Below are 16,428 nucleotides of genomic sequence, written 5' to 3' on the forward strand. Positions count from 1 at the left end.
TGTGCTCAGACACACGTTTAGACCCGGTTCTGAGTTCGGTAGGTTAGGTAGTACTCCTAGAGCTGCGGGACGGATCGCAGTCTTAAATCTCCCACACATACCGCTCATGTACCCCCCCCCCCCTCCTTCCCATCAAACACAAAGCTGTAAATCCGCGCTCCGCAGGTCCACTTCGCACTTCGCTAAGTGCGGGAGTGGACTACTTCTTTTCTATCTTGCTTGTTACTTTTTCTGTTAAAGTCACTTCCCTCAGTTTATACTGGATCATCGCGGATTAACCATTAGTTGGGAAATAAAATGAAAAAAGCAAAATAACGAATAGCAGTTATATAAGAACGAAAAATGTAAAAATACCCCCCCCCCCCCCCCCGACGATGTCATCGTCCATCCCGATGGTTGACAGCAAACATCGTCAACGGCCAAATTAGGGGACATCGCCCAACCCTAATCTAGGTTTTTCACACACTGAGAAGTTTTGTAATTCTTTGGTTTAGATAAAAGGATCTCTCACTTTTCTTCAGAAACGATCACTAAAACCTCTGTTTTGTCCTGGTTTAACTGTGCGAAGTTATCTGCCATCCATGACTTAATGTCTAAAATGCATTTTAATAGTGTGTTGACCGACTCTTTGTCATCAGGAGACACAGCGATGTAAAGTTGAGTGTCATCAGCGTGGCTATGCAGGGCTCCAGACTGCGACCAAATGGTCGCATTTTGCGACCAAAATTTGAGAGTGTGCGACTAAATTTTACATCCAGTCGCACATGTGCTACCAGTAAATTTGCCTCCCCCACCCTTCGTATTTTTTATACATTAAACGTGGAAGGGGCACGTCAATGATCAATGAAATAATCAATGAGACGCGAGCCCACACGCAGGCAGGTAGACACACACACTCGCGCACATATTCATGAAACGCGAGCACACACTCGCATGATACCTGTCTGTGAGGCGGCCAATGCGTATGAAAAGAATAGGGAAAGTCACTGTGAGTGGCTAAAATGCGTGTAGGGGGAGGGGCCTAGAGATATTCGCGCGCGCGTAAACATCTGTGGGAAGGAAACGGAGACAAATATCATCACAACTTGATATGTGCACGCGTCTGAGCTATGGGTAAGCGAACTATTGATTCGTTCTTCCGACCTGCGGCTAGTGTACCAGGGCCAGAGTGTACAGCGGGGTCTCAAACTCGCGGCCCCCAAGATGATATTTTGCAGCCCCCGCCCTAATATGAAAGTTCAATTTTAATACGGCCCGCCAGTTTGTATGAAAGACACTTTTTCATTGTTGTGCGCGGAGCTGACCAACCAATCACAGTGGGGTATATGACTCTTGGGGGGCATGACAATGACAGGGTTTGAAAGCAGGAAACCTGACAGCCCCCTCCCTCCCCGGACCACATTAAGGAGTTCCTTACTTTCCTTTAGAACGTATTTATTCGCTCGTAATTTTCTAAATACATGCAGTCTATGCTGAACTTTTCTCTGGGCCGCACAGACCCGGAGGAAGGTTTAGGGTTTTGGTTAAGCGCGGCGGCATGTCACCCCGACCACAAACGGTTTATGCACGGCTGTTAGGGCAGCTCACCGCTCCCTAACAGCCGGGAGTCGGGTCAGCTGAGGAGAATAAATGTCCCACAACTACATGCGTGACAGCTAACGGGGCTTGAACTTTAAATATGTGCGAGTGACAAGATTTAGTCTTAGACACACTGAAAACACGTTGGGGAAAATGCAACGATAGACGTGTTTAAGATGATCCAGCGCCGCGCCTGGATCGTTGGGGAGACCAGGCGAATGAAGGACAACAGGAAATTGGAGTTGTCCTTACCATTCAATTTAGTTTTAATATTCCTCTCTCTCTCAGTATGATCTGTGTTATTATATATTTTATACTTATTTGAATGTTTTGTAATGTATGTAGCCTTTTTTTTTAATCAATTGGTATTTTAAATTATTTTGATTGATCACTGAACTACAAAAACCATCCCGACACATGTCCCATAATGCATTGTTTTGTAGTCTGTAGGGCAGCTTTCAGTCAGTGCAGTACTAAATTTCCAGCTGCGTTCGCTCAGGTTGGGGCCTTGCTCCCACCCCTTTCTCATGATATTTTTGTTTTGATTGACCGGAGATGTTGGAGCAAAAACAAAAATATACATCACACACCAGGTGATCTGTGCAGCGTCTAGTCCACCTGGGTGATCTCAAACACGCTTATTGTGCATCTTGGCTGCACTTATTTGGTGTCACCAACATACATTTCCATCCGTTTTCTTTACTTATTTGTACTGTCATGACAGCGATGCTTTTGTCTGTTTACCTTGTTGTTGCATCTTCAAAAGTGCAGATTAAAATGTGACACTGAATTAGAAACAGCACATTGTAATTTTTTTATCTATTATTAAAGTATTTACTAGTAATACAGTGGAGATGAGTAGATTTGGTTAGCATGTTGATTTACGGTATGCGCCCCTAAAATTTTCAGTTGGGGGCCACAGTGCTCCTAGTGAAAAAAGTTAGTCTGGAGCCCTGCTATGAAAACAAACGCCATGCCTCCCAATGACGTCCCCAAGTGGCAGCATATATAAATTAATAAGTAGTGGGCCTAAAATTGAACCTTAGGGGACCCCACAGTTGATGTCAAAGACCTTTGAGGAACATGTATCCATACTTACGTAAAATCTTCGATCTATGAGATGGGAGTAAAACCACATTAGTATGGTACCAGAGATGCCCAAACCTCTCAGCTCCCATGTTCTCATAAATATCACGTGCACTGAATAGATAGGTTTTCTGAAAACTCCTCCTGACCCATCTGCCGCGCCGGGCCGTCCTAGTGTCAGCCAACCAAGAAAGTGTGGTGTAACTGAGAAACTGCTCCTGTTTTTTTTGTTTTTCTCTACTTGTTATAAAATGTTCAATACACATTTCTTCAATGTTTAACTATATTCCTTTATATCATTCGAACTAATCATAAGGTCAGCCTTTTTTTTTAGTACTAAGTATCATACAGCAAGCCTTTTTTTTCCTCTGCTTCTAACTTTGTTTTGCTTAACTGTAGCTCTGCTTTTTTTGCTGCATTTTCCACTTTAAGGTTTGCTTCAGCACGACACCCTTGCCTTTGCTGCTTCTGCTTGAGCACGTGCCCAGATAGCTGCACTAAATGCGGAGGAGCAAGAACCTTTTTGTGGTTTTTGATTCTTTTTCTAACTTAGCTGCTTCCTTTTTGTCATCCTTTTTTCTTTTAGTTAAATTCCCGATTTTTCTTGACCTTTTCAATGCTGTCCTTGCCAAAACGTGACGTAGCTTTCAGGTAGACAGCTAGCTAAACTTTGTTCCAAAAAACAAAACGTTTCCTTTTAAAGTTGCTTTAATTAACATTACCGTAATCTGAGATACAAAGAGAAACTGTTGAAATAAAGAAATAAAAACTGTCATTAGTGGTCTTTTTACACCCGACAATGAATGTGTCAAACTGCACACGTCTAACAACAGCACAGCATTTACGTGTAACTTTAAAACCACACAAAATACATACAGGTGTAGCTTCTGTAGGGGATCAACCAAAAGTTCACCAGGTTTTGAATGCAAGACACGCGGGACATCAGCTCTCTGCATTTTCTCCTCCACTAGCAAACTTCCAGCATGTCCGATTGATGGGACTTCGCCAAAATAAGAGCGGCGGTTTCAAAATAAAAGTCTCCATGAAAACATACCTGGAGAAGGTGCCTGAAAGGCAGAACACCTACAAATAAATTCTAATGTTTTCAAGATTTACAACCAAACATATAATTGACAACAAACATTTTTGTCAACATCCTGTTAACAAGCTTGGAACTAAAAGCAAATTGTCAGAATTTCTTCTGGTAGTTTAACATGTCGCTGCTTTGCAGGTCTTACCTTTGTTGTTTTTGTTGGAGAATCGTCATTTATTTCAGTCTGAGATTGAACATGTTTGGTGATCCGCTTCAGGTGATAAAACAGGTTGGTGGTATATGTAGTTTTAGAAGGAACTTGCCTTCTCCACAATTTACAGTGCATGTTACTGTTTTCTGTCGAATTTTAAATACCGACCATAGGCCGCACTGGGTTATAGGGCGCAGTTTCAGTTATGGATAATTTTTTGGTATTTGACTCATACAAAAGGCGCAACGGGTGTTAGGGCACGGGCATGTAAACACATACCGGTAAAACATGGTTGCTAGTGTGTGTTTAAAAAAGGCTGCAGGAGCAAAACTGAGTTGGTTGGGGTTTTTTTTTAACAGTCATAAAACAGCATCAAAAAATCCACATTACTCGCCATGTGGCAACTAACCCTCTAACTTTTACTCACCAAAGTGGAAAAAATAGCTCACGACAGGCGAGTTTTTATTTGGGACCCTATCAAAATAAGATTCACTACAAATTTTTCTATCGAGAAAATTTCTATCGCGATATATATTGATATCGTTTGTTATCCCAGCTCTTGAGTGTCAAGAATACATTAAAAACATTATAAAATTTTCTGACAAACACCATAAAACCGTTATAAAACAGAAAAGTCATCCCTCACTATACAGTCAGACAAGGACAAAAGACTACAATTGGTTTCATTTTTTCATCCTCACCTCCCTTTTTCCTTCTCTTCTGTTTGTAGGTTAACAGTCCACAGGTTAGCTGCTCGTATTTTGATTCGTTCTCTGGAGTCTGAGGAAAGAGAGAACAGAGGAAAGTCAGATGAAGACATGAAGAGGAAGGTGGTGGAGCTCAGTGTCCAATCAGGAGTGAGCATTCATCACACTGCCTTCATTGCTGTCAACAAAGACAATGGTGATGCTGTTCAAGGACCTCTGGTGCGCAGAAATGTTCCAACCCCTGGTGAGTCTTTTACCATTTAAACTGTAGTCCAGAACTAGGGGGCAAAGGGTGGGGGAAGGACGAGATAAGAGCATGTCAACCCTTAAACGATAGAGAATGACTGAAAGTTGTGCGCAGAGTGTGGAGACAAATGAATTTACCAGGTTTGGCGCAGACTGAGTTCAGCTTGATAGAACATCTACCGTTACACTGAGCGATGCAGCAACTGACCTGAAAGACAAGATCATGTCTAGAATGAACACCAGACAACCCAGACTCTACCTACAAGGGTTAAGCTGACATACCTCCTTTTTGAGTGGTGGTATGACAGAGAAGGTTCAGAGTGGGGGAGGTTTGGGGTCTGCAGGGCACGAGACCACTCAGCACCCATTCAGGTGCAGGTGGGGACCGGGTGGGGCCATAGATTCGATTCTGTGTTCAATAATTTGTGTTTATTTCTTCTTCTAAAGGTCTTCCCATGATGTCCTTGTCTTCTGCTCCTGTGGGTAAGTGAAAAGAGGAATGAGAAAATTCAAAAATTATTTAGTCTATTCTTTATTTTTAAAATGCACAAAGACACAACAACGTGTAAATAAACAACTAAAAATTAATTTTAAAACAATAATTGGGCATTAAAGAGACTCATTTATTTAATAAATTGCTTTAATTTAGTTTGTGAAAAAAACAAATGTTTTTGAATTTCATGTTGCTGACTTATATCTGTTTACATTTTATTCTAGTGGAGCAATATTCAATCTCTCCAAGATTTTGTGAAATGGCGATCGCACCAATTCCCGCAAATTTAATCAAAAAAAATAATTAAAACTTATTTTACCAACAGGCGCAGATACTTCTCTTTCTGTTAAAGATGAGTCAGAAACTTTTCGTCTCCTCCTGTGTCACTGCCAAGGCTTCTGCTGTTCTGTCCACCCCTCTGAGTCTGCATTTCCATTCTTCTGCATCTTTTTTCTCTCTGAAAATACATCTAATAAGCTGGTCTTTGAATTTGATTTACAACATTGTTTTCATGCTATGGAATAGAAAAGTGGACCCCTCCTGTTCAGCTACATCCACCAATGATACATGGGGCAAGTGGAGTAGTGATTGACTTATAGACTGAAAAAAAATGATGCAATTTCTGAAAATATTATAGCAAAGTTGACAAACTTGACCACACCAACAAGGTGAGCGTTCAGCAGGTCACCCACAGACTTCGCTGCTTTGTTCCCAATAGTGTCATCAGGATTGACAAAACAGGCTGATGATATTGTGCCAGCATATCAACAAACGGACACTTTGTGGCTTTTCAACTTTTAATTGGAGCTCATCTTAAAGTATTTAGGAGCAGATGATGTTTGAACCGAGCATGTTTGTAGTTCTTTGCATTTGTATTTCTTACAGTGATGAAAGTCTTCCGGGAATTCCCGGAAATCCGGGTTTTTGAGCAAACCGAACGTACTTTCCGGGAAATAAAGACCTGATCTCTACGGACAAATCGCTTTCCGGATTAAAAAATGGTCTGAAATCAGCTAATTTTAGCTTTATTTTCTATATTTCTCCGCAGATCGCTTCCTTTATGGTCGTGGCCATCTCTCGTCTTCCCGGCCTAATTGACCAATGACGGGACGTTTTAGTTGCTTTCAGATGCGTCGACGGGTCTGATTGGCTCTGTCTGCACCACGTGGTCAGCGTGACTTGCTTCCCTAGAGACCAAAACTGGCGGACCCACGCTAAACTTTCACAAACACATCTGAAGAGTTTGCGATCAAATTTGTGTTAAAATAATGGCAGGCATCGTCATTATTGAGCGTGGTCACGACCTCAGTTGTGAGAAGACGATAAAAAACATATTGAAGTGGTCTTGGCTGGAAAAAAAAGATTTTTAAGGTAGTGTAGGTCAAATACTTTTTTGTGTAAAATAATCTCAAAACCACATTTTGAAATAATTTCAATTTTAGTTTTGAGTTTCAGTTTTTATTTTGAATACATTTCTCTATCTAATTTATTTGTATTTCCTAATTACCATGATTTAGTTCAGTATAGTTGACGTTAATTATAAGTATTTGATGGTTTGGACCCGCACTCCCTTAAAAAATAATGTTTACAATGTTTAGCTTAGTTTGTATGTTTGTTTTGATATTTCCCAGATTACTTAGTATTGGTGTTAAAGAATTGATGTATTATGTTATAGAATTAAAGTTTAAAGCAGATCCCATATTTTGATGGAATTATAGTTTGAGAAAACAGTGCAAGTGGATGTTGTACATCAGTCATTTCTAAAGCAGAAATAATGTATAAATAACTGAGGTATTTTCATAGAATATCATAGTTACTGGTGTTCTTTTTGCCATTTGGGGCTTTGATGTTACTATATTTTAGCAATTGTATGTTTTGCAGCTTTAAGGAAAAGCATAGATTGTAGGATTGTGTTACTTTGAGCAATTTTCCAAATTCTTTTTTGGGACCAGCAAGTCCTTAATGGAGAGTCAAACTAGGGGTTTGAATGACAAATCATGATGCTCCAATTAGTCTTAGTTTCTTGATAAAGAAGTGAATAACTAGCTGCCAGAATGCACCAGAATGCATCTAAGACCACGTATTTTTCCAAAATTTCGCTCTGTGCCCGCCATATCGCTCAAAGAAAAGTTCAGGGATTTTTTCCTTACCTGACTTTCATCACTGTTCTTAGAAATATTCAAACAAAAAGCACGGAATTCATTTGAACAAAGATGACCCTTTTTTTTAAAACACGTAAAAACAATTTTTTTTAATTGAATGCAATACGCTTCCATCATAGTAGTACCTTTTCTTAAAAGCTACTTTCATACTGCACATTATAAATTAGTTTACTGTGTAAACTAGTAAACAACTAGGACAAGGACATGCAATGCAGGGATTTTAAAATCAGGGTGATTTGAGGTCTTGATGAGAACTCGTGCAGCAGAGTTCTGGAGAAGCTGAAGTTCTTAATGTTTTTTTTGTCTTGCTCCAGTCCAGAGTGTGACCGACAGGTCCAAGGCAAAAACAATTAAATAACACTCCAGCGGTTTGTGTGGATTCAAATTGCTTGCGATTTTAAATTTTACTGCAGGTAACCCGCCGCTACTTCCAAAGAGGCTCTAAAACACAGACCATTTGTCCATGAACCATATTTCACATGCTCTTTTGTAAGACATGGCCCCTCCCCTGTGCCAGGTGCTTCCACTTTAGCCTAATGATTGAATTTTGGTCAGGGTGTGTGTATGTTTGAGTTCCTGTGTGGAGTGTCAGACAGAGAAACTGCCACATTACCTCCCCCCTCTCCTGGCGCCGCCGTGGTGGCCCACCAAGTCACGTAGTCTGCCATCAGATTGGTTTTACCAGCTCCGTGCCATATTTTAAAGCAGAAAGGCTACAGGTCGAGGTACCAACGGTCACCCTGGCATTTCATGGTGCCAATCCAGGACAAGGCTTTGGGGTCTGTTTCCAGGTCAAACTCACGCCCCAGAAGATAGTAGCGAAGACTTTCCAGGGCGCACTTAATGGCTAGGGCTTTCTTTTCTATGGTGGAATACCTCCCTTCTCTGGGCTCCAGTTTCAGGCTGAGGTACAACTCTTCTTCCTGGTTACTCTGAGTCAACACAGCTCCAATGCCAACACCTGAAGCTTCTGCTTGGACTGTGAAGCGCTTCCGGATGTCAGGAATACAGAGAACACGTGAAGAGCACTGACTGGCAGAGTTTGCTGACAGGCAGGAAAGGCAAGCTAACTGACTGGCAGAATTTCATGAGGCACAATAATCTGGCATTTGCTGAAGGGTCCATCCTAGAATAAATAGTCTCTTGTGATGAGGAACACGTCCACTCTGTCCAGATGTTCATTCCATGATGAGGGGTTTGCTTCCACCACACACCAAAGAGCCATCTCCAGATCTTGGTTTGCCCTCTCAGCCTGCCTGAGGCCGGGGCTGAGGTGAAGCATTCCTTTAGGGTGTTGAGGCCGTGGCCGCTTCTTCCATCCACTGGAACGGAACAGAAGGAGAGGTTGGCCAGGTCAGGAGAGCAGTAGTGCGACTGTAATAGCAGAAAAAACGGCGGTAAAAGTTTGCAAACCCAAGGAAACACTGGAGCTGCTTCACAGAGGTTGGTACTGACCAGTCCGCCACCGCACTAACTTTCTCTGGGTCTGCTTTGATCGTTTTGCGCTCAATAATGTAACCAAGGAAGGTAATGGAACCCTTCTGGAACTCACATTTCTCTGCCTTGACAAACAATCAGTTCTCCACAAGTCGTTGTAGCCCCTGTCGGACGTGTAGTACATGCTCTGTAATCGTGGGAGAGAAAGATGAGGATGTCATCCAGGTAAACAAATACAAACGGTTGAGAAAATCCTGTGGAACATTGTTAACGGGGTGTTGGAAGACTGCAGGGGTATTGCAAAGGCAAAATGGCATGCCCAGATATTCGAAATGTCCCAAAAGGGTGTTGAAGGCTGTCTTCCACTCGTCCCCCTCCCTTATTCTTACAAGATGGTAGGCATTTCTTTCCAGTTTGGAAAAGACCATAGCCTCCTTAAGGGTGTTAAAAGTAGACTCCATAAGGGGTAGAGGATATTTGTTCTTGACTGTGATGTTATTCAGTCCTCGGTAGTCCACAGAGGGGATGAAGGAAACCATCCTTTTTGGGAAAGAAGAAGAAACCAGCCCTCCACTGGGGAGGAAGAAGGTCTAATAATCCCAACGGCTAAAGACTCTGTTAGGTAGGCCTCCATGGCTTCAGTCTCAGGTCTCTACACGTTAAAGAGACGGCAAGGAAGCACCAGGTAGGAGATTGATTGCACAATATTATGGGCAATGCGGCAGACGTAAGAGAGCCAAGTCCTTTCTGAAAACCTCACTAAGGTCATGGTAAACCTCTGGAATAGCTGACAGGTAAGGAGGAGTAGGAGGGGGAGAAGCTGGAAGTCCTGAGGGAACAGCAGAGCGGAGGGAGGAGGTATGGCAGGAACGACCCCATTTCAAAATGCTCCCTGATGTCCAGTCAATGTGGGGGTTGTGCAGAGACAACCACGGATGCCCAAGGATGACTGGAGAATCAGGAGAGGTGACAATTAGAAACTGGTGTTGTTCATGGTGGTTACCAGAGATGGAGAGCTAGACTGGGGCAGACCGTTCAGTAATCCGATACAGAACCCGTCCATCCAAAGCCCGTGCTAAAATGGGAGAAGATAAAATCTAGTGAAAGACCAACCTGGGAAGCCAATGTATGGTTGAGGAAATCTGCCTCAGCTCCTGAGTCCACCAATGCTTGAACTGGAAAATAGGACCGGCCAACACAACATAGCTGAGAGAATGGTTCTAGGGTGGGGGATATTATATAGATAGATAGATGACTTTATTAATCCCACAATGGGGAAATTTCATTTCTGTGGCAGGAACACGACATTCAGAAATAATCTATATAATATAACATCAATAAAGGACATCACAAATGACATTTATATTAAATAATTTAAAATATTACTAAAATTATTATGAAAATTATTATCAAAAATGAGATTCTTATTAAATAAAAAAATAAATATTAAATAAATAAATACAGCTGCAAAAGTGTAAAAAACATGCGGTCTGCAAAACATGTAAACTGTAAAAAAAAAAAAAAAAAAAAAAAAAAGGTAACGCAGTGGGGGTTGTGGCTGTCAATACTCCCACCACTACTGATGACCTCCTTCTTTTGGCCAGATAGGACAGGAGGCAAAGACATGTCCAGAGGTCCCACAGTAGAGACACGCACCAGTGGAGATCTGTCGCTGATGTTTCACGGCGAAGAAGCAAGCTCGGCCCAGTTCTATGGGCTCCTCAGATGGAGGGCTATTTTGAGTAAAGCGGAGATGAAAAGGAGGATTTGAAGAGGACTGAGGCTGGGGACTGGGTCCTCGTTCTCTTGCTCGGTCTCGCAGCCGGTTGTCCATCCTTATGGCCAGGGAGATTAACTCATTCAGAGTTGTGGGTGGATCTGTAATTGCCAGCTCATCCTTTAACTGCCCATTAAGGCTGTTGATGAACATCGCCTGTTGCGTCTCTCTATTCCAACCTATTTCTGCAGCCACAGTCTGGAAGTCCACAGAGTGCTCAGCTACACTCCTGGCTCCTTGTCTGATGGTCATGATTTGCCTGACGGGGTCACTTCCTCTCACCGGGGGGTCAAATACTTGTCTCAGTTCTTCCACAAAACCGGTGTAGGAGAGTTTACTAAAGCCATTATGATCAACCGATGACTCCACCCACTCCAACGCCTTTCCGTCAAGGAGACCGATGAGATATGGCACTTTGGCTCTGTCACAGGCATAAGTGAGGGGTTTTTGTTCAATTTTCAAAGAACTTTGAACCCAAGTCCCTGCCAATCACGTTTAGAGGCTCAAACAGAGGCAAACAAAACCATTCAAACGTGCCCCCATATTGCACAATGAAGATGTAAATAAATAAAAAGCTCTTTGAAGTTTTACAAAGTAAATAAAACAAAGGTGAATAAAACTGGAGAAATATGTGACAAATATTCAGTAGTCCCAGTTAAGCAGGACCAGATTCTGTGTGTCCTCCAACTAAGTGGCTGTCTTGGGCTCAGAAATTGCAGAGATCTCACTAAAGATGCTCTCACTTGAGACGGATGAGGTTGGTTGTCAGATAAATGCATCTAAACATTAAAGAAAAACCCAATTAGAAATAATAGACCACAGCAAGAATCAAGTTTCTCATGCACGAGGGAAAGAAGCCAGTGTGACAGAAGACAACCAACACGCTGCTCTTCTCAAAGGTCTGCCTCTCCCTGTGCACCTTTTATTAGGAACACAAGAAGGAGGTAACAGTTTCAGGACAAAGAGAAAAAGTTCATTAGGGGGTGTTGTATAATGACCCATTTGGTGGATTCTAACTTCAAACAGTATCCCTTATCAGCTCAGGACAGTGTGTCGTAAACCCCCCTCTCTTCCTTGCTGGGATGAGAAGCAGATGAACAAACACACAACTGTTTTCAGAAGAGGTAAAAAGGTCAATCTAAGTTAACATTTAAAGAAATACATTTAAACAATGATAATAATAAAACAAATTCCTTCACATACTCCCTCCTGTTTATCATTGATAAATGTCAAAATCTCACATCCAATATCACATCTCTTTTCAGTTTTCTGTGACATCTTCATTTTCATAACACTTTCAATTTACACTCAGATGAGAAGTTTTTTTTTTTTGTTTTTTTTTTTGTTTTTTCTCAAGTCATTTCAATTTCAAAATCATTACAGTCATCTTGTTCTCCCTTTAATAACAAGTTGTATTCTTGACTCAGAAGAACACTCTGTACTCCACCATTCACTGCTCTGGAAATCATAGATTGAATACAAGGAAAAATGCACATAGTGAACACACAACATATGATCAGTACCATAAGAATAGGTGTCACTATTTTTAACAAAAGTTGCCACCAGGAACCAAAAGCAAACCAGGAGAAGAAATCCCAAGATTGGGGTTTCCTGTCATCCTGCATTGCCTGCTGAACCTTTTCAAGTTGATGCAATGCTTCAGTGACGCTGTGACCTTCATCGGTGTTGTCAGGAATAAATGTACAACAGGTATCATTTAACATTTTACAAACACCTCCCTCCTGAGCAACCAATAAGTCCAAAACCAATCTGTTCTGTAGAACCATAAGTCTCATGCTTGACATTTCTTCACTATAGCCTTTAAATGCTTTAATTGTAGCGTTCAAAAATAAACCTAATCGATAATCAATGGTCTCAATTCTGAGAGCGTTTTTAGCAGTTCCTACCCAGGGAAACAATGCCATAGTTACCTTTTGCCCCGTATTCCAGAGTTTATGGTCTTCAGGTACATCTGATCCCCAAATGGAATCATGTGGCTTGACATCAATAAGGTTACGTCTGTGGCGGAGGTGAGGCTCATGGACTGCAGAAACTATGAAAGTGTGATCTGTGACCTTTACGGGAGCACAAATCCCACTCCAGTCTCTAGGCAGACTGAGGTAGAGGGCCTGCCCACATAACCAAAACATTTGATCAACCACATAAGTACCATTGTTACCTGGCATTAAATCTGGATTAGATTCAACACAACTTCCTCTGGGCAGGGAACTGCATAACCATGGGAAACTCTGTCATTGATTATCTGGACTGTGAAGGGAACAAGAAGTTCATGACACATCTTTGTCGGCAAAGTTCCTAAAAACTCTGTGCCATTGTTAGTTACGCAATGTGGAAACACAGTTCCTGGTTCCACACTAGCATATGGAGCTAATGATTTTGTCAATTTCAGTTTTTTAAACTGATACAAACTCTTGCAACTCGGTCTTACAAGAGTACCATTTGAAGTGGTGACGGCTCCAGTACTAATATACCCTCTGGTACTATATTCAATAACACAGTCGCTTTTCCACTCAGAAAATTGCTTTGCCTGCAAATTAGGATGTAGGGATGAAGCTGGAATTACAGAACAAACATAGCAATCAGATCTATTCCTTTCTTTAGCCAGTAACATAACATACCTATACCAAGAATTTGTCATATACAGGTTAGTTATGTTCATTTTTGGACTATTCAAAACATCATGTTCATCAATACTCAGCCATCGTCGAGAAACATTTAGTCTTTCCTCGTTGGTGGTTCTTCTTGCAGGTGGATAATGATTCCAAAAGAACCAAATCCATGTGGTTGCTCCTGTCAGGAATGGCAGGAACAGTAAACAAAATAAACTGTCTCTTAGCCCAGTTGGACACGCCATGGTGGATATGTACCTATCTTCGGGAGGGAGAGGTTACTAGCACATCACCTCCTCAAGTCCTCTAACAGTGTAGGATCCGTGTAGTGCAAAAGAGTTCTGGTGTGCTTTCTTCCCTAAGACTAGGTGGATTCCCCTGCTTCGCTGACGTTGAGACAAGCAGCTTCTATACAGCTGCCTCCCTTTGTAGTCAGACTTCCCCACCTAGCAGTTGGAATTAGCCTCACCCAGATGCTTTTTTTTGCAGTGTGACAGGTGGATCCAAGACGTCCTTTCAGCAATCTTGACAGCTGTTGGTGTAGTCAGCAGGACTTGGAATGGCCCTTCCCACCGTGGGCTGGACCAACACTTCCTTTTTATGGCCTTCACAAACACCCAGTCACCAACCTGCACTGGTGAAGTGTCCTGTGGAGATAAAAAGGAATCTGGCACTTGATTTGTCCTTTGCACATCTTTAGTGGTAAACATTTTTCTCAAATAATCCACTAAATTTGCATCATCATCTGGAGAATGTTGCTGTGTAGGATCAAGGTCTGGTAACCTATAAGAACGTCCATATAACATTTCAAAAGGCGTTAAAGGTTGACCTGCTGTGCGTGTGATACGCATGCTTAGTTGAACTAAGTCTATGCAGTCAGGCCACTGTCTGTTTGTCTCTTCCATGCATTTCTTTAACTTTGATTTGATAGTGCCATTAGTTCTCTCAACTAATCCTGCACTCTGTGGGTGATAACTACAATGTCTGTTTAGATTAATACAAAGATGTTGAGCCATTTTGTCTATCACTTGATTTACAAAATGTGTACCATTATCACTTCTTATCACTTGTGGTATGCCAAAAGTTGGGATTATTCTTTTACAAATAGCTTTAGCTACTGTAATAGCATCTTGTGTTGCACATGGAAAAATTTCAACCCATTTGGAAAATGCATCAATAATCACTAAACAATATTTCAATCCCTTGCTTTTATTCAATTCAATAAAATCCATATGGATTGTATGGAAAGGAAAAGGTGGTTCAGGAAAATTTCCTCTCTTAGGTCTAACATTGCCTTGGGGATTATGACGCATACATGTTACACATTGTTTACAAAAAATTTTTGAATAGAGAATAAATCCATAAGTTGTATAATATTTCTCTAATAAGTTCATCATCCCCCCTGTTGAGACATGGCAAGGCCCATGACTCAAAATTGCTGCCCATTTGTACATGGATTTTGGTAAAATAGGTTTACCTTCTGTGCTGACATAAAGACCTTGTTCCAACTTTGCTCCCTTTTTCAACCATAAATCTTTTTCTTGTTTCGGTGCGCTGTGTTGCATTTCCTTTAAAACATCAGCGGTTGCATCTGCAGTCACATCCTCATTTGTGCATATTTCTACATCTTTTGTTGCAGCTTGCTTTGCTGTTGCATCTGCAAAGGCATTTCCTTTAGAAATATCATCTGTTTTTCGTGTGTGTCCCTCGCATTTACATATTGCCACTTTAGATGGTAACATTACAGCAGTCAATAATTCTTTCAGTAAGTCTACATGCGTTACTGGTTTTCCTGTTGACGTTTTAAACCCTCTGTTCTTCCACTGTTGACAAAACAAATGCACTGTAGCAAACGCATATTGGCTATCAGTATAGATCGTAACTGGCTTATCTTTAAACAGTTTGCATGCTTCAGTTAAGGCTGTCAACTCTGCTGATTGTGCTGAGTAATTTCCGGGCAGGGGTCCTGCCTTCAAAACCTTATCTTGAGTTACAACAGCAAAACCCACTTTGTTTCTGCCTGTTTCATCTTTCTTTGCTGACCCATCAACAAAAACTATTTCCCCCTCAGTTAGTGGTACATCTGATAAGTCTGGTCTCGGCTTGTAAACTAAAGTTGTTTCTTGTAAGCAATTGTAAGGTTCTCCATCTTCTGGTGTAGGCATCAGCGTAGCTGGATTCAATGTAGTACACCTTTCAACAGTCAGGTGAGGCTGTGAAACTAATGTAGCTAAACATGATAAGTGTCTTGCTGGTGATAAAAATGTCATTTTAGTTTGTAATAGTAAAACTGAAACTGCATGCGGCACATACAGAGTAAGCTTGTGGAAAAGCACTACTTCAGCTGAGCTTTCCACTGCCATTGCTGCTGCTATCACTGCTTGAACACAAGGAGGTGTTGCTCTTGCTACAGGATCTAATTTTGAAGAATAAAATGCCACAGGTCTCTGTTTATCTCCATATTTTTGTAACAAAACAGATGTCATAAATCCATCTCTACAGTCTACAGTTTGACTGAAAGGTTTACTGTAATCTGGAAGAGCTAACACTGTTGTTCTGGCTAATGCTTGTTTTAATTCACAAAATGCTTTTACACCTTGTTCTGTCCATTTAATTTTATCATAAGCTGCCATAGGTGCTTCATAAATCAATTCTTGTAGTGGGGCTGCTATTTCAGCATAGTTTGGAATCCACATGCGACAGTAATTACATAACCCTAAAAATGACATCATTTGTTTCTTTGTTAAGGGTTGTGGTGCTGATAAAATCGCCACTTTTCTGTCTTCATTTAATTTTCTACCCTGAGATGTTAAAGTATGGCCTAAATATTTAACTTGTGGGGTCCATAGCTGTAATTTATCTTTGTTTACTTTGTTTCCAGTCTCTGCCAAATAAGTCAATAAAGCTATGGTGTCTTTTTTACAAAACTCCTGTGAGGTTGATGCTATGAGAATGTCATCTACATAAGTTATGATTTGACTTTTCATAGGTGGCTCAAATCCCGCTAAACAGTTTGAAATAGCATCAGAAAAAATGGTAGGACTTTCTGCATAGCCCTGAGGTAGTCT

At 41.2% G+C, this 16,428-nt stretch overlaps 1 protein-coding gene across 1 annotated transcript in view; it reads left to right on the forward strand.

Moving 5' to 3' along the window:
- LOC101175181 (von Willebrand factor A domain-containing protein 5A-like) overlaps positions 1 to 16,428 on the forward strand; it is a 34,518-nt gene that overhangs the window by 9,516 nt on the left and 8,574 nt on the right. The window contains exons 5-6 of the mRNA XM_023961605.1: positions 4,639 to 4,859; positions 5,309 to 5,344. Of these exons, the coding sequence (XP_023817373.1) occupies positions 4,639 to 4,859; positions 5,309 to 5,344 (257 nt within the window). The remainder of the gene's footprint in view (positions 1 to 4,638; positions 4,860 to 5,308; positions 5,345 to 16,428) is intronic.

The sequence above is a fragment of the Oryzias latipes genome, chromosome 13 (genome assembly GCF_002234675.1).
Source record: "Oryzias latipes chromosome 13, ASM223467v1".
NCBI classification, from domain to species: Eukaryota; Metazoa; Chordata; class Actinopteri; order Beloniformes; family Adrianichthyidae; genus Oryzias; species Oryzias latipes.